The sequence below is a fragment of the Eulemur rufifrons genome, chromosome 10 (genome assembly GCF_041146395.1).
Source record: "Eulemur rufifrons isolate Redbay chromosome 10, OSU_ERuf_1, whole genome shotgun sequence".
Lineage (NCBI taxonomy): Eukaryota > Metazoa > Chordata > Mammalia > Primates > Lemuridae > Eulemur > Eulemur rufifrons.
The window spans coordinates 30675192-30696983 of NC_090992.1; the positions used below are offsets into that span (position 1 = coordinate 30675192).

The following is a 21792-nucleotide window of genomic DNA, read 5'->3' on the forward strand; positions in this document are numbered from 1 at the left end:
AAGTATATGTGTACTCATTTTCATAACTAAAGTGAACTACATTTAATATCATTTGAGAGTCTGATAACACCTTTGAAGTGGCTGAAGACCCCCCCAGGATGTCACAAGGCCTGAAAGGAGAATCCCTGGATTAGGCATTGCCTTGGGTAATTGTCTGTGTGTTTTCACACAATTGATTGACAGGCCTCCCCTTCTGTAAAATGAAGGTGTGTATATGAAATAGTTTCCCAAATCCTTTCTCCCAATTCTTTTTGAGGATGAGGGCCTGTCAATAATTAAGTTTTCAACAGTTCCAGTGTAATGGGTCTTTTGCAATAGGTTTTTCATAAAGCTATTTTCACCCAGTTTAAAGAGCTGTCCTAGGCTGGGCAGGGTGGCTGACGCCTGTAATTCTAGCACTTTGAGAAGAGGCCAAGGTGAGAGGACTGCTTGAGGTCAGGAGTTCAAGAGCAGCCTGAGCAAGAGCAAGACCATGTCTCAACAAAAAAAAAAAAAAAAGAAAAGAAAAATTAGCCGGTTATGGTGGTGCTTGCCTGTAGTCTCCACCCTGTAGTCCCAGCTACTCTGGAGGGTCAGGCTGGAGGATCGCTTGAGCCCAGGAGTTTGAGATTGCAGTGAGCTATAATGACCCCACTACATTCTAGCTGGGGCGACAGAGTGAGACCCTGTCTCAAAAAAAAAAAAAAAACCCCAAAAAACAAACAAACAAAATAAATAAATAAAATAAAATTATGGGCTTAAAAAAAAAAAAAGTGTTCCTAACCTTAAAGCGAGTTACTGCTCCTTACCTGTCCAGGAAATCCCACAGCGAGGTAGGGTGGAAGATAGCCTCTGGATTTAATCACCCGGGTTTGAAACTTGGCTCAGTCCCTTACGGAGGTCATCTAACCTCTCTGTGCCACATATATTATTTACGGTTAAAAAAAAATAAAAAAGGGGATACAATCTATCTCACTAGGGTGATCGTGCGAATAAAATAATGCACCCCCAAGTGCCTACACCGCCTAGAGCATAAGTGAGCAAAAAATTCTAGCAATAGAGTCTTCAAGGTCCTTGTAAAAAGAGTCCGGGAGCGCCCTGGGCGGAACTCTGGGGCCCTGCGCTCGAGCTCTGGCTTAGCTCCAAATGCTTACGTGCCTTTTGCCAAGTCCCCTCCCTGCTCTGGCCTCTGGCCTCCTCGTTACAAGGAAGGGGCTGGTGGTCTCGGCGGCTCGCCTCGGCTCTGCGATTCCGGCTTTCAAGGTGGCCCCAGGCGGCGTCGGCCCGGGGCTTCCGGCGAGGAGAGTGCGGCGAGGGGCTGCACGGGCCCGGGCCGGCGGCGCCGGGGAGGTCGCTGCCGGAGGGGAAGGCCGCTGTGGGCCCGGCGAGCCGGCTCGCAGGTCCCCGGTGTTTACCTCGCTCCATCCGGCCGCGCGGCGCGATTGGGCGAGCGGCCTGCCAGTCGCGGGGGACTTTCCCAGGGGTGGGGCGGCCCAGCCCCCGGCACTTCCTAGTCTTTGGCCCTGTCCCCCAGCCCCGGCCTGGGAGCCTGAGAAACGCTGCCGGGCCGGCACCTGGCCCGAGCCGCTGCCCCGTCCCCGGACCCGAGGCTGGACGTGGTGAGCGGGGCGCTGTCCCCCCAAACGTCCGCCATCAGGTAACCCGGCCGGGCCGGAGCGGGGATGGGGGGAAGGTGGGGACCGGGACCCGGGTCGTTCGGAGCCTCGGCAGTGATCGGGCGTGAGGGGGAGGTCGCGTCGGGTGGCCTGGGCCCGGGACTCCGGCGCGCGAGGTCGCGGGGCGTCTCCCCCGGCACCCGGGGCCCGGCTGCGCGGGGACTCGTAGCCGGCGCCGGGGTGGCGGGGGCGCGCGTGCGCACTGCGCGGCGAGCGCCTGGGAACGGCGCGGAGGCGGTGTGCGCGCGTGCGGGCCCCCGAGTGCTGGCGTGGCTGCTGCGGGGCTGTTTACCGTGTGGGGGCGAGTTGCCTACGCGGCGTCAGTAGTTTTGTGTGAAGTTCTGGAAGCAGGGTGGACATGTAACGATGAGGAACATAACAACTCTTACTGGGCCCTTTCCAAGTGCTGTTCTAAACGCTTTATGTGTATTAAAGTCATTTAGTTGTCACGTTCATCCCAAACGTGAATATTATCAAGCCCATTTTACAGTTTGGGAAACCTAGGCACTTGGAAATTGGGGTTACACAACTTGTGAGTTGCGAAGTCAGATTTGAGTTCAGGCATTTGGCTCCAGAGTCCCTGCTATTCTGCTTCTGTTGAACGTACTTTGCATGCACATACTTGGAGACATTTGTGTGCATGTGCAGGGTGGATGTAGTGAGTTTCCGGGAGTGATTTTGGGGATGGAGTTTTTACTATGAGTGACTTTTCCACTGTAGGACATTCGTGTGCATGTGTGTTGTGTGTATGGGAGTGATTGCATTATACAGTCATTAAATTATATGTACAGCAGTGGGTGGGAATTTTGTATGACTGGGGAAGAGGTGGTATTTTGGTAAGGGGAGGAAGGGACTTTCGTGAATGATGCAGAAGAGCGGACATCCATCCCCACCCCCTTGCGGAATGACAGTGCAGGGAAATGTGTGGATTCCTAATGCATCATTTTTCTTTTCACAGTACCGTCAAAATGGGATTAAATCAGCACTTACTCATTCTCCAAACAATGGGGTGTGATAGAGGGGAATTTGACATCTGATGAGAGGTCAGAAAGGGGCACTCTCAGAATTTTTTTAAATCCCTGACAATGGATGTTGTATTAGGAGAGTGGAATATTTATTAGTGCAAACTCATAGCAACTCTGTGGTGTTGTATTCCTATCCCTGTTTTACAGCTGAGAAAACTGAGACAGTGAAAAAACTTACAATGATGATACTAATAGCTTATGTTTATGAACACTTGCTACATGCCAGGCACAGTGCTTTCCATTCAGTATCTCATTTCATCTTTCTAACGACCCTATTAGTATCCTCAATTTGCAGGTGAGGAAACTGAGGCCTAAAGAGGTTAAGACTTGCCCACGACTAGTAAATTTGAACCCTGGGCCCTGTTCCCATGCCACTGACCAGGGCTGCTGTCCTGGTTGTGTCCTGGGAAAGTAATGTGATCAGGGACTGGCACTTCATGGAATCGCTTGATCATGCCTCTCTGGAAGCTGCAGCTGGGAGTGTACTATGTTCTACATACTTACGTCTCCATGTTATCTCCCACCCATGGGTGTCCCATGGGTATGGCATGACACTCATGCTGAGGCTTGGTGCCTGCCCCTCAATGCCCATACCAGGTTTTTGGGGGCCCCAGGAAGCTGGGGGGTCTGACTCATACCCTTACCCCCAGTGCTGCCTGTGACTTGGGGCCCGGATGTCCTGATCGGGTCAGGCCGACCTGATTTGAGCAGGGCAACATTGTAGGAGGTTGTTTTTCTGCCTCCCTCTCCAACCCACTGGTTACTGTTTTACTCCTGCACTCACTGTGATTTAGCTGTGCCACACGGCCTGCTTTCTTCCCTCCAACATGTCAAGCTTGTTCTCACCTTGAGGCCTTCATAGGTGCTCTTCCCTCTGCCTAGAAAACCTTTCCCCCGCTCTTCCCATGGCTGGTTTTTCCTTATCCGTCAAGTCTCAGATCAAATGTCACCTCCTCAAAGGGGCCTTCCCTGATCTTTCTATGCAAAGTAGCCCCTTTTTTCACTTTCTGTCATATTACTATTTTATTTTTTTTCACACATTCATCGTGCTCTGAAATAATCTCCTTTATTTGCGAGTGAGAAAGTATATGTATAGAACTTAGTGTCTGGCATAGAGTTATTTTTAATGTGTATTTATTTATTATCTTTTTCTTTTCCTGTGATATAAGGGTGTGACCAGGGACCTCTTTAGTCTTCATGTATGTACTGTTGATGAGAAGAGTGTCTAGGGTATGGCTTTCCTGGGTATGGCTTTGTCCAATAAATGAGTAAAATAGAAGAAATGAGAACAATGGTGCATTTTGCAGATGAGGAAACTGAGGCCTGGAGATGGGAGGCGGGATGAAAGCCAGGATCTGCTCTCCCATGGCATGTATCCCCCTTCTGATAGTTAGCAAACATTTCCTGATGGCTCTCTGTGCCCCGTGCTGTACAGTGCATGACTCGTAGGTGCATAAGGAACTGGCTCTGCCCTCCAGGAACTTGTAGTCAAGTGGGGAGAAATGTGCTGTGAGTGCTCCCTAGAAGGCATCGTGTGCTATCAAGTGCCTAATGAGTCTGACCGGCATAAATATGACTGGAGTGTGGAGGGATTTGGGGGTGCTAGGTGGTTAGGGGGCTTCTGGGGGTAAGTGACTTCAAGGCCAGACGCTAGAAAGATGATGGTCCTCTCCTGGAACTTAGTAGACTGGGCAGAAGATTTTGAGTAAGGCTATCCTGGGTTGAGGAGCTGACTGGGTGGGCTGGGAGAGACCCTAAAGAGTCTTATTTATTTATTTATTTATTATTTATTTATTTTTTTTTTTTTGAGACAGAGTCTCACTCTGTTGCCCGGGCTAGAGTGAGTGCCATGGCGTCAGCCTAGCTCACGGCAACCTCAAACTCCTGGGCTTAAGCGATCCTCCTGCCTCAGCCTCCCGAGTAGCTGGGACTACAGGCATGCGCCACTATGCCCGGCTAATTTTTTGTATATATATATTTTAGTTGTCCATATAATTTCTTTCTATTTTTAGTAGAGACGGGGTCTCACTCTTGCTCAGGCTGGTCTCGAACTCCTGACCTTGAGCGATCCACCCGCCTCGGCCTCCCAGAGTGCTAGGATTACAGGCGTGAGCCACCGCGCCCGGCCCCTAAAGAGTCTTGATACCAGGCTTAGAAGTGTCATTTTTTTTTTTTTTTCTGTTAGCAGCATTGGGAAATGGTTAGAGCAGTTGGTTCACAAACTTGAGCACGGCCCCTGGGTCGGGGGCTTGTTAAACAGATTGCTGCGCTGTACCCCCAGAGCATCTGATCCAGTGGCTGGTGGTGATGCTGATGCCACTCGTCCAGGCCGCTCTTTGAGAACCCCTGGGGCACAGCACGTGCTTCAGTGCTTGGCAGACCTGGGTGGGTGCTGCCTCTGCCACTCTGGGCCTCTGCGAACTCATCTGTAAGCTCCGTATGACGTCAGTGTTCCTTCCTAGAGTGGCTGGAATTAATGGGACGGCGCAGGGCTGATACGCGATAAGTGCTCAGTAAGTGCTAGCTGCTGTTATCGTTAATGGTGCTAGTAATGAGGCTACTGAAAGGATTTCAGTAGATGATGAGGATGGTCCAATTTTCTGTGCTCTGGATAATTTCTGCTATAGTTTGAATGTGGCCCCCTGAAGTCCATGTGCTGGCAGTTTAATCCCTCCACTCTCATGAATGGATTAATGTCGGCTCTGCCCACATGAGTGGATTAATGTTGCTGTCGTGGGAACGGGTTAGTTATAAAAGGGGAGAGTTCAGCCGATACTTGCTGTCTTACCTACTCGCTTTCACCTTCTGTCTCCCGGCATGGGATGACCCTCACCAGATGCTGGTGCCATGCTCTTGGACTTCCCACCCTCTGGACCCATGAGCCAAATAAACTTCTGTTCTTTATAAATGACCCAGTCCGTGACATTCTGCAATAGCAGCAGAAAACAGACTAAGACACTTGCCACTCTGTGGACCATGTTATGTCCTCTCTAGATGGATCATCCTTTGCTTTGTTTCAAACATCTGTTGCTGTGTAGACTAGTGGAAACTCAGATATGGGAGGGGCTCAGAGGCCATTTGGCCTGAATTCCCTGAACAGCACCCAGCACCCCCCTCACTTGACCCCAGCCCAGGATCGGGGGCTGTCCACCTCCTGGTGTTGTCACAGACTTCTTTCTTTTGTGGCCCCGCCTCAGTGCAGGTTCTTCCTTTCTCACCTCCCCTTTTCCCCCCTCATTGCTCACCGGAGCACTGTGAGGCAGGGAGAGAGGTTGGGCAGTAGCGTGGTGTGGTAAGAGAGCACACAGGTGGCCACCAGAAGATGGGGTTTGTGTCCCTTCTGTGCCACTGCTGTTCATGTGGCTCTGGGCAGGTCTCTTCCCTTTGCTGGCTTTAGTTTCCCAGGTGCAAAATGACGGGGTCGCGCTGACTGACATGTCAGGGCGTTCTCTTCCAGCTCTTAACTCTAACAACTCAGTGTTTGGGTCACCCTCTCTGGCTCCAGGGGCTGCCAGTCTCCTCTGGCTGGGCCAGGCCGTTCTGTGCCCAGCCTCCTAGCTTCTCGCTGCTGCCTCCCTTCTGCCCGCGGTGCCTGTCTCTGGCCATCTGTGCAGGGAGGGTGTCTGGGTGCCCTCCGGAGAGCTGCCGTAGGGAGGCACAGGGCAGCAGGGAGCACCTCCCCTTGTTCTGTGGGGAAGCACAGCTGCCGACCCCCAGAGACCTTGGCAGCCACCGTGGCCACTGCAGGAAATTCTTGATGATTTTCCCATGACTGGCCCAGGACAGTCACTCTTCAGATTGGAACAGATGAGTGGCGAGGAGCAGCTGGCTCTTTGTCTGAGGGCTGTCCTGGGCAGGGCTGAGCTGCTCTCTCCCAGGGCCCTCACCCTGAGGCTGTTCCTTGAGAGGCAGGAGCCCTGTGTCCCTGAGCACCTGTGTGGTGGACAAACGGGGCAGCCCAGGCAGGGGTGTGTGTGTGTGTGTGTGTGTGTGTGCGTGCGTGCACGCGCACTGTGGGAGCCGTGTCACCAAGTAGGCAGGCCTAGAGGCCAGAGCTGGTATTTTCACGGCGGGCGTGGGGCTGCCCCATGAGTCAGGAGCACTTTGGTTTGGTCTCCTCCCACTCTGCAGAGCGCTTGCCCCGCGCTCCGCCGGTCACAGTCAGCTTCAGCAGTGGTCTGAGGAGCCCTGGGCCCTCCACAGCCCCACTTCTGCCCTGCAAATGCCACCCCCGCCTGACCCTGACTCCTGGGAGTCTGCAGCATTGACTTCTAGAAGATGTTGTGGAGTTTCTCAGACATAAAGTCTAACATGCAGACACCTGGGTACCCACTCATCCGGTTTAAGAAATAACACATTTTCCGTACACCAGAAATTTCTCCCGAATCATCTCCCCAAAGAAACAAGTGTTCTGAATTTAATGTTTATTATTATTCGTCTGCATGTCTTTATAGTTTTATTATAAATGTATGTATCCCTGAACAGTATGTATTGTTGTTTTGCATGTTTTAAAATGTTATTTCTTTTTTTTGATGTTATTTCGATGCTGTCATACTGTCTGTAGTCTTTTGCAGCTTGCTTGTTTTGCTTAACGTTAGAATTGTGAGATTCATGCTTGTTTTATCTCTAGCTCTGGTTCATTCATTTTCCACTGCTGTATAGTATTCCCTGATATGAAACTGCCACAACGTGGTTACTCATTTTCCTCTTCGTGTGGGTAGTTTCCAGCCTTTTCCTGTTAATGCAAGCCATCTTTGGCCTTCATCTGAGTATCTCAGCCCTTGTCCAGCCTTTCTTTTCCTAGCCGTTTGATAGCCATTATCACTCCTGGTGGGTAGCATTTTGAGGTTTACAGAGAACTCTGTGGTTCCTACTTGGCCCTCACAACATTTCCATCGGGAGAAACAGGGAAACTGAGGCCTGCCCAAGGTCACCCGGTGAGAGAGCAGAGCCAGGATTTGAATCTGTTAAACCCTTTTTCCACTATATTTGCTATAAGGGGACTTCTTAAAAATTGGCATCTTCCCTTTTGGAGAGGGGTGAGGAGTTACAGGGTTGGATAAGCTGTTCATTGGATAAGCCAGCTTTGGGCATCCTGGGGGCTGAGAGACAGAAGGAGAGTCAGGTCCCCATCTCTCTTGTCCTAGGCTTGGTCTTAGTGCCCTTTGCCCCTATGGCTTATGGTTGAGGCCAGTCCTCCGGGGCTAAGTGAGGTGCCCGCTGCCAGGAGGGAAGCCAGGCTCCTAGGCAGACGATGTGTCCTGCCTGTGGATCCCAGGAGCTGGAGGAGGCCTGCGTGGGGTGACTGAGAGTAGACTGAGGTTGCTTGGGCTGCCTTCTCAGCTTTTCTCAGGGGCCGGTGGTGACAGGAGAGTACAAGACTGGGATCAGTGATGTGATGATCAGGTTTGGGTTCCACTTTGTTCCTTGAGAACCGTGTGGTCTGGAGTCAAGCCCTGCACCTCTCTTGCCTCCGCTTCTTCACCAGCAAAGCAGGTATAGTGCAGGTGTGAGGACTCCCTGGCGGTGGGCAGGGAAGCACCTGCTCCTCACCTGTTCCTGGCTCACGGTGGTTATCCACAGTCTGGTGGTTCTGTTCTGCCGTGATCACCTCCAGGCCCAGCTCTGACCCTCCTGAAGCCAGATCCTTTCTAGTGGGCTCCAGATTGAAACTCTCCTCTGCAGTTGCCAATTCTCCAAACACAGAATTCCTTAACTAGAAAACTCGCCCCTGGACTTTTCCTCGTTATTTTTACGGAATCCCTGTAGCCTCTTCTGCCCACATGAAGCAGGCACATAGGAAGGATGTTCCCAACCCTTGGCCACAGTCCTCCAGCCTCATTTGGTGCCAGAATAATAGGTCCTCCCTACTGTTCTCATCTTGTCAAACCACTTATATTTTTTTAAAAAATTGTTTTAAAATCTCCCTTTAAAAAATTACAGAAAACACATGCTCATTGGGGAAAAACCCCCAAAACTCATGCAATACAAAAGGTATAAAGTAAAAAGTGAAAGTTGTATTCTTTCTCCTTTCTCTCCCCTTCCCCTGGCCCCACCCTATTTAAAAATTAATTTTTTAATTACATAAGAACAGGACTAGATTTCCCATGTAAAGAGTTAAAATATTATAAGTAATATAAAAGTTTCTTCTGATTCTCGTCCCCTGTCCCAGGTCCTTTTCTAGAGCCATCTACTAGTAGCAGTTTGGTATTCATCCTTCCAGACCTTTTTCTATGCACTTTTAAGGTTTTATACACACACACACACACACACACACACACGTAGTTGTGGTTTTTTTTTTTAAATAGTATCCTATTACACATATATGTCTGTATTTGGCTTTTTATTTAATGGGCATCTTTCTTTCTGTGTCACTGCAAAGCAGTCTACCCAGTCCTTTTTGATGGCTATAATATGGTCCATTGAATGAATGCACCATAGTTCATTTAACCAGTTGCTTCTTGAGGAACATTCTGGATACTTTTGCTATTACAAAGCCTGTGGCAGTGAACATCTTTGCTCAGCCCCTGTGTGTACTGATGCAGAGATCTCTAGATACCTAGAACTCTAAATAGGGGATTACTGAATCAATAAGTTATTTTTGCCCCTTTATGTAATTGACACTTCCTCAAGCATACTTTTCTACAAGAGAGCTTTGTTCTCAGCCAATCAGGAATACATGCAGGTTAGTGACATCATTGAGAAAGTACACTCTTTATTGTGGGTGGCCCAGCTGTAAGGAAAGCAAATGTACACCAAGGCTGTATCAATAGAAATATAATGCCTACCAGAGCAGAGGTGAAAGGCTCTTTGTGTTCGGTCAGGCCGACCACACCTGTAGTACTGTGTCCAGTTCCAGGACCAGCTGCAGATAGGGTGGTGGTAGAGGGTTGGTGGGGCGGGGGGCTGGGGAGGGGTGTGGAAGCCAGCCCCTGTAGGGGTCAGTGCAGGGAACAAGGGCCGATCAGCTTCAAGAGAAAGCTACAGGTTCCAAATCTCTTCAAGGCTGACATGGAGCAGAGAGGCATCTTGTTTCTTATTCCAGGGGACCCCAGAGGGCAGAGCAAGGGCCAGTGGAAGCAGAACTGGGAGTAGCCTAACTACAGCCAGTGCTGGCTGCCCCAGGAGTCATCCTGAGGAGGAAGCTGGTGAGGTCTAGGTTGCTGAAGCTGGCCAGCCGGAGTCCCCTGGCTCCTCTGCAGACTGGACAGGCACAGGACTGAATTTCCCCTGAGCTTCCCTTCATTCTGAGATTCTTAACAAGCCCTGGTGACAGCAGATGGCCAGGGGCAGACTGGGATCTGGTGGCATACAACGTTAGAGACAAGAAAAGGCAGGGACTGGGAACTTGAGGCGTGTTCTGGAGAGCTGGACAGCAGGACTGGTTTTCTCCCCCTGAGCTTTAGCCTCCTGCCTCTCCAGGCCGTCAGGGCGGCAGAGAGTGTCGGAGTCTGACAGATCAAGGCTGGATTATGTGTTCCGCCACTAACCAGCTCTGTGTCCTTAGGCAAGTGACTTAACCTCTCTGAGTCTGCTTCCTCGTCTGAAAAATGGGGATAATGCTGTCTAGCTGGAGGGATGGGTTTTCTCGCTGGAAAGCAGAGATAATTTTTGTCTCTTATGGGGAGAAGAAAATGAGGTAATGAGCATAATGGTGCAGCCTAGTGCCTGGCACATGGTAGCGCTTAACAAACTGTCACCGTCTCTCCCGATTTTAATTCAGTGCTCTGCAGTCGATGGCCCTGGTCGTAAGGATTATCCAGTTCAACCCCCGCATGTTCTATTATTGCTATTGTTGCAACCCTGTCCTTTTAGGAAACTGCAGCCCAGTGAGGGGAAGGTGGTTGCTCTAATGTACCTTGACTAGACCTCATGATTCCTCAGCCAAGCTCTTTATATTGGACACTGTACTTGCAACCCCGTTATTGCTCAACTGACTGCTGGGCACAGTTGTGGGGGGTTGCTGCAGCATTTTACTAAGCACCTACTGTGTACCAAGTACTGAGCTAGATACTGTATACTCTTATTACTTCGGAGATTTTATTATAAAAGAAATAAATCAAACAACCAGGAAGTATTGTATAAAGTAGAAAGTGAGAACTCCCTTACAACATGCACATATTGTTTCATTTAATTTCTTTAATTTTATACCAAGTAGGTTCTATTATTATTCCTATTTGACAGACGAGGCCGCCGTCCAGGACTGGACAGAGCTGAGACTAGCGCAGAGGAGGCCCCAGGTACAGCATTTGAGCAGAGCTCAGTCTCGGGGTCTTGCGCTTGCACCTCAGTGCCTAGCTTGCCCCACCCTAGTCCCCACCCTGTTTGGACCCTTCCTTCCTGACCGCAAGGCTGTGTTAGTTCTAGCGTGCTGGTCACCTCTCTTGCCTTGACGTGCTGCTAGCTCCCAAGGCTTGGGTCTTCTTCGATCTCGAGGTCAGCTTGAAGACATCACCCAGTTTCTACCTAAGCCAGGCTCCTCCGCTCACACACGAGGAATGAGCCCACGGTCCCATACACAGAGAGCGGGCAGCAGAGTAGACACTAGGACAGGCCTCTTTGATGTTGTGTTCTGTGCTCTTTCCTAGAGACCCCTTCCCTTCACCTCTCTGCCACCCCCACTTGCCAGCATTCCACAGCCCGGGCCTCTGTCCGCCACTGTGACCTCCTGCCTCCCAGTCCCAGAGATCTGCGTGGGCTCTGGGCCAGGGAGAACATCACCTCCTCCTGGGGATGGCTGGCCCCAGGATGTAGCTAGTGACCAGAGGCATTAAATTGGGCTAGATCCCCAAGCTGGACTTCAGTTTCCTCATCTGTCAAACAGACATCAGCCCTACCTTCTTCCCAGGGTTATCATGACAATCAGATGGAAAAACAATGCTTGGGAAACTATGAATTGTTTTGTAAATGTTAGTGGCTGTGCAGGTGAGTACCATTTGGGAGCTTGGGGGCCCTTCCACCCCCACGCCCACCTCCAGCCGCCAGAACACGGCTAATGGCAAGACAGCCTCAGACAGGCTGAAGCATTTCTGTGCAGAATCTGGAATGCAAATTTAATTCCGAATCTAGCGTTTTCCAACCCTCTCTTTCTGGGGTGAGGCTGGGATTTGGGCCCACACCCCTGCCCCCTCCCACCCTGCTAGCTGCTTGCCTGGTGGTGAGTGGCTCCTTCAGTTTCAACAGCCTCACATTCATCTTCATGCTCTGTGGTCGCCGCCTGCCCTGCCGCCTGTCTGGGCCCCTTTCTGCCCCCAAACTGCGCCTTTCTGGTTCTGCTGGGCAGCCCCAGGGTCCCTCCGGGTGGGCTATGGAGGCCCCCTCCCCACTGGCTGAGGTCTTGTTTTGGAAGAAAGTCTGAGCTCACTGCCTCTTTACCACGAGCTGTTTCTGGTTTAGGCAAGGGGCTTGGGGTCCCACTGCCGGCGGGCCACCTGCTGATTTGTAGCTTCTGGAACCAGGTGAATATGGAGTCTGGAGCCAGACCCTACCAGAAGATCTCACTGCAGTGAGATCGAAAGGCAGGAATGGAAATGGAGGGTGGCCGTGGGCACCCTGGAGAGAGCAGGGATCTAGTCCCAGCTCCATCCTGACTTTCTTGCGACCTGGGCCTTCCCTGCTCAGGGCCCTGACCCGCTGTCCTGCTTGTGCCCCGTGGAAGAATCAGATGGGTTCGTGCCCAAGGACTCCGGGGCTCTGAGCTCCAGGTCCTGCCCTGTGTGAGGGGTGGGGTCCCCTTTCCACACACTCTTGCGGTATGTGATGGAGGGGACACACACGTGCTGTTATCCTGTCTGGCGCAGCCCCTTACTCGCTGCTTCTGGACAATTCTCTCCCACCTGACAGTGGGGGACTGGCCTCAGGGCCCTTGGAGAGTCCCTTCCAGCTCTGTCCCCTGAGCTGACGGCCGTCTCTGGAAGAGCTGCTGCAAACCTCTCTGACCAGGAGGATTCCCATCCGCCCGGCAGTCATCCTGGGACCGCCACTGACCATCTGGGCGTGAGGTCAGCAGGCCTGGAAATTCCCCGCTTCTCTCTTTGTCTTTCTTTCCTCCAGAGTCCAGGCCCTGCCTTGGGCGGCTCCTCTGATGTCCAGAGAGGGTTTTCTCACAATAGGCCGTTTCTTCCGGGTTTCCCTCTCCGCCCGCGGGCCCTGCCCACTGGGGCTGGCACGGGGAGGATAGCCCTGGCTGCTTGCTTTTCTGCTTCCCACGAGTCCCCTTCCCTGGTGGCTTCCGAGAGCCAGGGGACGGACCGGGCGTTGCGTGGCCTGGAGGACATGGAGAGTGTGGAGCTGTGTTTCAGTTCCCTTGTCCTGCGCCCTGCTCTGTTGCTGGGCCATGTCCCTGGGCCGCTAAGGGAGCATGGCCTTGCCCGCCCTGGTTCCAGAAGCATGTGGTTGTCAGGAGTGCCTCTGGGCAGCCGACCATGGGTGGGCTCTCTCTAGGATGTCTGGATGTGGCCTCAGGATCAGGGTCAGGGTCAACGGCTCCTCGGGCCCTTTCAGTCTTCCTCCCCTGAATTAGAAGTTTATGGAGGCTCTACTCAGGTCCGCCGTGAGGATAGCTGGGCACACGAGTTGGACTTGCTCCCTGATGTCATGGAGCGTCCCATGCACCGGGCAAGCCAGGCGTGGAGTAAAAAGTTACCCAAACCATCACGCAGTGTCATTGTGAGTTCCATCTAGGGCGTGTGCAGAGTGATGGGCAGGAACCGGGACACTGTTGCCCTTATCGTTGAGGGTGGCTGCAAGCCCCTCCCAGCCCTCTGTTTCCCCGATTGTGAACTCCAGGCAGCTGTCTGCGGTGGCGGGAATACGGAGGTGCGTGCAGCATGCTCCCGCCTGAGGAAGTTTCCAGCCACATGGGCAATGCTCGCACCGGTCGGGTGCATCCCATGCTGGGGGGTAAAGGCCTGTGAGGAGAAAGGTGAGAGGGGGGAAGGACCCCACATCTGCCAGCAGTTCTACGTACCTTAGTATGTGCCAGTCACTGTGCTAAGTACTTTGCCCACACTGTCTCTTTTAATGCAGTGGGGACATCTGAACTTTATTGCTCTGCTGTACAACATGGAACTTTCAAGTTAAACACAAGTCTCCCCCGAGCCGAGTGATGACTTCTGTGATGGGCGTGTGGGCAGCTGTCCTTTGCCTGGCGGGGCCCAGCAGGGCCTGGGTGCCTCCTGCAGTGTGTGTTGGTCTTGTATTTGTCACTCTCTGGGGGACGGGGCCCTGCTTGGCAGAACTTTGTTTTTCTTTCTGGCCCATTCCGTCCCATGGACCCCCTTGGAAACAGCCCAGGAGCTACCTGACAGCCTGGTGCTGCCCTACAAACGGACTTGAACCCCCTCTCTGCCCCCCTGCCTCTGTCCTGGCTGCGTGAGTGTAGCAGGGGGTTAGTCTCAGCCTGTTTAGGCAGCAGGTGGGGCTGGCTTTGCATCTTGGCTCTCACTTGCTAGCGATGTCATCTGGGCCGAGTTATGTAACCTTACTGAGCCTCAGTTTCTCCCGTATAAAATGGGGGTGATATTCACATGTATCTTAGGGTTGTTGCGCAGCTTAACTGAGATAATGTGTCCAAGGCATTGAAGGCAGTGCCTGGCAGATAGATGATTGATGAATCGTGGTGTTGCTGTTAATCTTTTTTCACTTTTTCCTTTCATTGAGCGCTGTGTAGATTTGAAGAGTTTGAGGATTCCTGACTGGAACAGTTTTTGCCTTCCAGGTGTTGATCTTGGGAGGGAGGTTTCCAGGCCCCCAAGTCCTTCTGAGGTCCCTGTGGAGGCCTTGGGAGCTCTCTCATGCTGGTGAGCTGTTTGCAGAGCTGGAGGCTGACTCAGCTTTCCAGCCTCAAGGCCTTTGTTCTTACTGTCCTCTCTGCCTAGAATATTCTTCCTCCACATATCTTCACCTCCTTCGGGCCTTTGCTAAAATAGCTCCTTCTTCACGAGGCCTTTCCTGCCAGCTCCATGTAAAATCACAGCCCCTGCCCTATCCTTCTCTGCTTCATTTCTGTCCAAAGACTTTTTCATCACCTGAAATACTATGTTCCCCGCCACCTGCATCTGCTTCCACCACTAGAATGTAAGCTCCCTGAAGGATTTTTGTTTTGCTTGCTGATAATTGCTCCGCAACCGGACTGACACCCAGCACAGAGTAGATACGCAATGAGTAATTATTGAATGAATGGGTGGATGAATGGAAGGGGAGTTTCTCTACTAAGTCACAGACGTAGGATTCTGAGATCACTTTTCAGAGTGGTTTCAAGTGAAATAAAGCCGATGAAATTGAACAGATTAATACCAAAAACTTGCTGCACAAGTAGTGGTTTGATGGAGAATTCATCTGTTCAGTAGAACTGGAAGGGACAGGCCACACATGATGTGAGACTAACAGAGGAGGGTGACAGTACATTAAATATTAGTCAGGGTGGTTTTTCTTCTTCATCATCTTTTTTTTTTTTTTTTTTAAAGAAGATAACATATATATAAATGGAACTTTGGACTAGAGTGACTTGCTTATAGCTTTGGATACAAGCATTTCACTTTAAAGATTACTGATTTAGTTTAAGACTTTCATTTCCCCTCCGCAGAGAGGGGAAGGGCCTGCCCATGATCCCATAGTGAATTAATAACTAGGCTGTTAATTTGGTAAGTGTTTATTGTGCATTCACTTTATAGCTGATATTGAGCTAGGCAGTGAGTATGCAGTGATGGACAAAACAGACAGGGTCCCTGTCCTTCTGGACCTCACAGACAGGACACGAACCCAGGTTTTTAAATTCCAATTCCAGGTTCTTTGTTGTACCCCACATTGTACCCGACAGTTGACTGCTGTTCCAAATGAACCAGCAGTGCAGTGAGGCCGCTAAAAGAAACTGATGTCATTATTAGGTTGCATTAATAGAGGCAGAGTGTCCATATCAAAGGAGGTGACCATTCTGCTCTGTTGTACGATCATGAGACCAGCCTGAAGTGCTGTGTTCTGTTCTGGGTTAAGGGGACTGCCTTCTGGGGCATTGACAGACTAGCGCTTCCCCATAAAGGATGCCCCAGTGGCCCAGCCAGCCTGCTGATATACTGCTGTTGTCCTTACAGCCAGGCGGGCACCACGGCAGGGGCTGAGCTACCCTCATGGAAGGGAGAGGACCGTACCGGATCTACGACCCTGGGGGCGGCGTGCCTCCGGGAGAGGCATCCGCAGCTTTTGAGCGCCTAGTGGAGGAGAATTCCCGGCTGAAGGAAAAAATGCAAGGGATAAAGATGTTAGGTAAAGCAGACCCTGCCCCCTCCCTGCGAGCCCCGCTCCCTGCAGCCTGCAGTGCTAGCCCCTCTGCCCAGCGGCGGAGAATCCAGCTGGCATCTGCCTCCGCCCAAGTCATCCCTCTGTCCCGCCTGGCCCAGCATTGGCTCCTATCCCACCGCTGTGTCTTTATGCACTTCTGTAGCATGGTGACAGCATTTCTAGCCCTGATTCCCCAGCACCGCAAAACCAGGATGACAGGACTCAGGGTATCTTGAGGGACCAGGAGAGAGATGTGGGTTGGGGGAGAGGGAGCTAGAAGCCCCAGTTTGTGGACATGGAACCAGAATGGCCTCATCTTCTCCAGGCTCAGGTCTCCAGATGTTGGAGTAGGGAGCAGAGCTTGGCTTAAAGCAAGGAGGAAGTGGGTCCCTCAGTTTCCCTTCTCCTGGCTTTTGCTCAAGTTGTCCCCACTGCCAAGAACAACCCCACCTACCCGCACATGACCGAATTGTCGTGTGCATCAGCAGCCAGCTCAGATGCCATCTCCTCCTCCATGCAAGGCCTTCATTCCTTTCCCTGTCGAAAGGGGTCTCTGTTTGCTACAGACTCTTAAAACTCTTTCTTTGCCTTGCTGCCACCTCCTTTGGTCTCAGGTTTTGGGGGTGAGCCTAGCTCCCTGATTTTTAAAATGTTCTCTCCTTGCTTGGCACAGCTCTGCTTGGGCTGGCAGACTGGCGAGGGAGGAGCAAAGTTTCCCCTTCTCCGCTTGTAGGAGAAGGGAAATTGAAGCCTAGGGGGCTGGTTGGTATTATGAAGGGTCTCTGCCCTGCAGGCAGAGCTTGACTCTGGGGGCTTAAGCTGTGGGTAGCCCCTGGGTGCCAAGGTGTTAGGCCAGAGAGCCCCTGGCTTTCTGTGGAGTCCCCAGGCCAGGTGTGAAGGGAGTGGGGCAGGAAGAAGGTGCCAGATGGGGGGGGCAAGGGGCGGGACAGGAGATTTTCCTAGATTCCCTTCCACTGCTGTTTCCCCTGATGGCCAGGCCCTCGCCTTTCTCTAGCCTGTTTCTGGTGGTGGGACAGAGCGGGGTTTGTCCCAGTTTGCCCGCAGGATGATGGTAGGAGAGAAGTGCAGGACCTGGAGCCTTGAAGCCAGGCAGAAGCAGTTTTTGGGGCTTGGGGCAGAGAGAACCAGTGCACCGAGCCGCGTAAATGCTTTTGCGCCTTCTTCCCATCGCCTCTGCAGGGGAGCTTTTGGAAGAGTCCCAGATGGAAGCGTCCAGGCTGCGGCAGAAAGCAGAGGAGCTAGTCAAGGACAATGAGCTGCTCCCACCACCTTCTCCCTCCTTGGGCTCCTTCGACCCGCTGGCCGAGCTCACAGGTACGAGAAGAATCTGGGTACCTCTGCTTTTCCCCAACCTCCATACTGCTTAACCCCTTAGCAGCGAGCTCCCTTCTTATTCTGAAACCCACACCCCTTCGTTTATCCTTAGGCCACAGACCCCACCCCGCATTCGTGTTGTAGCTGCAGCAGCCCCCACAAAGTCAGATTTGGAAGAGACTTCAAAATAATGTTATTAAAAATGGCCAGTGGCCCAGCACTCCTGAGGTCCTGGCAGACGTTAGTAATGGATCACTGTCAACTGCACTGCGGTCCTGTGGCCCCAGGATCTTCATCAGCATATTTATTCAACAAATACTTAGTGAGCAGCTACTGTGTGCCAGGCCTGGCACTCCAAGCAGCTACTTCCTACCACTTGGAGTTGGCATATGAGCTGCAAGCTGTCTGGTCCGGCCCCCTCCTTCCATTTTTTAGTTAGGAAAACTGAGGCCCAGGGAAGAGTCTGGACCTGCCTCTTGGGCTGCTGCAGTATATTTCAGATGTAAGGTTACACGTGCTACCTGTTAAAGGAAAGAGCGACTGTGACTCAGGGTCGAAGTCCTGTGTATGGTCACCGTGCATCACTCTGGCATGTCTCTAGGTCCAGGGCAAGGTCTGAGACTAGGGAGGAAAAGATTCCCCTGTCCCCGCCCCGTGGGACTCAGATGCCTCCTGCTGTAGCTCTGCCTTATGTTCTCGGCCCAGGCCAGCATGACAGCTTTCCACTGGGCTGCTGGTTGCATTTGCTGAATGCACAAATGGAAGAAAATGATGCATTCAGGGTCCACTGTGCTGCAGTCAGTGGACATTCCTGCCTCCACTTGTCCTTCCAGAAATGTTTTCTGCATCCCTGATTGGTGCCAGGTCTACCCCCAAGTGAGATGCGGAACTACCTTCCAGTGTAGCAGGATCCCCAGGAGGTCACGGAGGGAGAGCCAAGTCAGTCTTGGCTTTGGAACTGCTGGCTGTGTGACTATGGGCAAATTGGCAACCTTCCCAAGCCTCAGTTTCCGTACCTTTAAAATGAGTTTATGGGACTGTTATGGGAATGGCTGGAATAATAACTATAAAGAACACTTTGTTAATTGTCAATCATTGTCCTCATCATTTTTAAAAATTTTATTTCAAAATATTAGAGGGGTATAAATATTTTTGGTTACATGGATCACTTTTATGGCTCACGCCTGTAATCCTAGCACTCTGGGAGGCTGAGGCGGGAGGATTGCTTGAGGTCAGGAGTTCGAGACCAGCCTGAGCAAGAGCAAGAGCAAGACCCCGTCTCTACTAAAAATAGAAAGAAATTAGCTGGACGACTAAAAATATAATGCCTGAGTCATGGTTATAAGTGTGCCCACCACCCAGATAGTGTTCACTGTACCCGTTAGGTAGGTTTTTCGTCCAGCCCCTCCTCCCCCCTCCCCCCTGCTTGATTTCCGTTAAGTTTTACTTCCCTCTGTGCACATTGAGTGCTCACCGGTTAGTTCCAGTTTAATAGTGTGTACATGTGGTGCTTGTTTTTCCACTCTTTTCCTCATTATCATTGAGGCATGTCCAGGGTGACAAGGAGCAGCGGCCACCTTGGGATTTTCCCAGGGAGCCCAGGGAAGATGGTTTCTGTGCTCAGGCTCTGTCCCCGTCACTCCAGGGCAGGTTGTTTTCTCAGACTACCTGGCCCTGATGGGACCACCTCCCATTCTCCCGGACTCAGGTGGCAACTCTGAGAGCTCTTTAGTCAAGGGCTGTCCTTGAGGGGGCAGCACTGGGGCTGCCCTTTCCCAGTCTGTTCATCCACGCTCTCTTGTATCTGCAGGAATGGACACAAACGTCCCAGCGACTCCTGCTGCCCCTACATGCCCCAGCGACAAGCCAGTGCCAGTCCAGAAGCCTCCATCCAGCGTAAGTTGCATTAGGAGTCATGGCTGGAGGTTGCCTAGACCTCAGGGTCTTGCTGGCAGATACAAGAACATGAAGAAAAAGAGTTGGGGTCAAGAAACCATGTTCCGACTTGCTGGGGGACATTGGGCAAGTCAATCTCAAGCTCTCTGGGGCCTCTGCCGCCTCCTTATGAAATGAAGGTCATAGTTAAAACTTACCAGGAAGACCCTGGTATGTACAGGGAATTCTTTTCATTTACAAAGTTGCATAATGTTGGTGTGCACTGACTGTGCACAGTGCCAGGAAAACGGACAGATAAGACATGGAACTGATATTCTCATAGAGGGCTCCGAAACTGTCTGCTACAGATTGGGCTGGAGAAGTTTTGCTTGGTATCTATCCTGGGGCTAGAAGAGCCACAAGGGGTTGTGTGGTGTAGCATCTTCATCCTACAGGTCAGGTCCGGGGGAGAAGGGCCTTTTTTGAGGTCACACATGTAACTGGGGAAATGTAGAGGGGGGAAAAGGGGACTTTCTAAGGCAGGGCTGAGACCCAGAGTTGGGTTCTTGGTGGCCGTGAGGCTCAGCTGGGAGCTGAGCACAGAGGTCCCCCCGTCCATCCTGCCCCTTCCTGGGACGACGGAAGGCCGAAACAGTCTTTGAGACCAGTGTTAATGGGAATCTCAGAGCCAGCTGCTGGTTCACATGGACCACCAGCCTATCAGCTGGTTGAACAATTAGTGAATCCACTAGGAATGAAGTATGTGGGCGTGTGGAAAAAATCTGGTATTCCTCGGCCCCCCTGAATTTGGGTGAAGCCTGAAAGAGTCTCCAAATTTTTTAACGACCTTTGGGACTCGCCCAGGGGAAGTAGGAAGGGTGAGAAAGGCCCAAGGCCACATAAGGCACCCCTTGTGCAGGCTCTTGGTCCCTCCCAGGCTTCCTTCTGGGGTGGGAGGTTAAACTGCGCTTACATGTGTGCGTACACACACAATGTTTTCCAGCTGTGGGGTGTCTGCCCAGCATTAGTTCACTCCTCTGGGATGTCTGCGACTGGGTTGGCAAGGCCAGCACAGGACTGTGTTTGCCAGTGGCCATGATGACGGCTATCTGTGTTATCTGGGGGACCAGCCAGAGACATCTGGGTCTAGGAGACAGCTCTGGTGCCGTAGCAGGAATGCCTTTGCATTAACTATGTGACTCAGTTTCCTCATCTGTGCAAAGAGGATATAACCTTCTGATCCACTCCCTGGGTTGCTTTGAGAAATAATGGAGTTCATGAAAACATTTTAAATGTATAAGACCTTGAAGAAATGTAATTCTAAAGGTCAGCTAGTCCAACATCCGTATTTTACAGATGAGGAAATTGGCCACCAAGGGGATGTGGCTTCAAGTCATATTGAGGCTCATGGCAGACTTGTTGGGAATCCTGCCTTGTGCTTTCATGTGAAATGATGTGTAACTGTCCCCGTGAGCCCCGCCTGGGCCAGCTCCCCTCTGCACAGAGTGGGCTGCCCAGATGAGCTGGAAGTGAAAAGAGGTTTTGTCTTTCTGTTCTCTGCCCCCTTGCTGCTCTCAGCTGCAGGCTCCAGGGAGGGCCGAGGTGTTTTTCCCGTGGGCAGTGCCTAACTCCCTTTCTGCACAGGGCACCTCCTCTGAATTTGAAGTGGTCCCCACTGAGGAACAGAATTCTCCACCAGAGAGTGGCGGCCGCACCCACACGGTGGTAAGTGGAGGGGCAGGCCCCTGGGCACGTCCTCCTGCTTCCTCTCGGTCTCAGCCATTGCCCCCACGTGAGAGGCACAGGACCCACTCAACCTCCCTCGGGCACCCTGGAGTTCACTTGGGGACACATGAGGGGCTGGAGCAGGGGGTGCTTCTCGCTCACATATGCAAATCCCTGGGCTAGTGACTTCCCCGGCTTGGGGCGCACAGGCACCCAACCGTTGAGAGAGTCTGGGTTGAGCTTCACCGGCCCTGTGGGCTTCTATGGGGCCGAGCAACTCCATGCTCTATGACTCTGCCCTTGGGGTCCGTGGGCTGCTAGCCCAGAAAGGCCTAGGGCCTCGCAGGGCAGTGATTGACCCTTTCTGCAGGTTCTTGGTCCTTCCCAGGCTCCCTTTTGGGGCACACAGGTAGGAGGTTAAACTTTCCACTTACATACACTGGTGTGAACACACACACGCACCCATGCGCATGCATGCAGACACACACACACACACACACACACACACACACAGAATCTTCCAGCTCTGGAGTATCTGCCTGGGATCCTCAGTTCATATCTTATGACACTCGCTGCCTTATCCTAACTTCGTCTTCCTTCCATTCTTTCCTAAAATGGCAGACGTATCAGAGTACAATTGTGAGAGGTCTGGAAGATTCTTCAAAGGTCTTAAATTCTTTACCTTCTCCTTCCTCCCTCCCTTCTCACTTTGAAGGTTTTTATGTTTTTTATTGTTGTTATGCAAGCAGTAAATGGTCTCACCCTTCCCTGAGACTTTGGTCGCTACTGCCTCATTTCACAAATGTTGCCCTTTTGTTCACTGCTTGCTTTGTATATCTGTCAGGCCCCAGTACAAGGTCCCTATCAGTGGTGGTCCAGCTTATTCTAGCATACTTTCA

The 21792-nt window shown here is 51.8% G+C and overlaps 1 protein-coding gene across 5 annotated transcripts in view; it reads left to right on the forward strand.

The window, feature by feature from the left end:
• Window positions 1-1239: 1239 nt before the first annotated feature.
• TNIP1 (TNFAIP3 interacting protein 1) overlaps window positions 1240-21792 on the forward strand; it is a 42636-nt gene continuing 22083 nt past the window's right edge. For 2 of the 5 annotated variants that reach the window (XM_069483913.1, XM_069483914.1), the window contains exons 1-5: window positions 1240-1636; window positions 15772-15943; window positions 17159-17293; window positions 19104-19189; window positions 20813-20893. In XM_069483913.1, the coding sequence (XP_069340014.1) occupies window positions 15808-15943; window positions 17159-17293; window positions 19104-19189; window positions 20813-20893 (438 nt within the window). In that variant the 5' untranslated portion in view covers window positions 1240-1636; window positions 15772-15807. Of the gene's footprint in view, window positions 1637-15767; window positions 15944-17158; window positions 17294-19103; window positions 19190-20812; window positions 20894-21792 lie in introns of those variants that run through there. The other 3 variants (XM_069483911.1, XM_069483915.1, XM_069483912.1) reach the window with 3 other exon arrangements.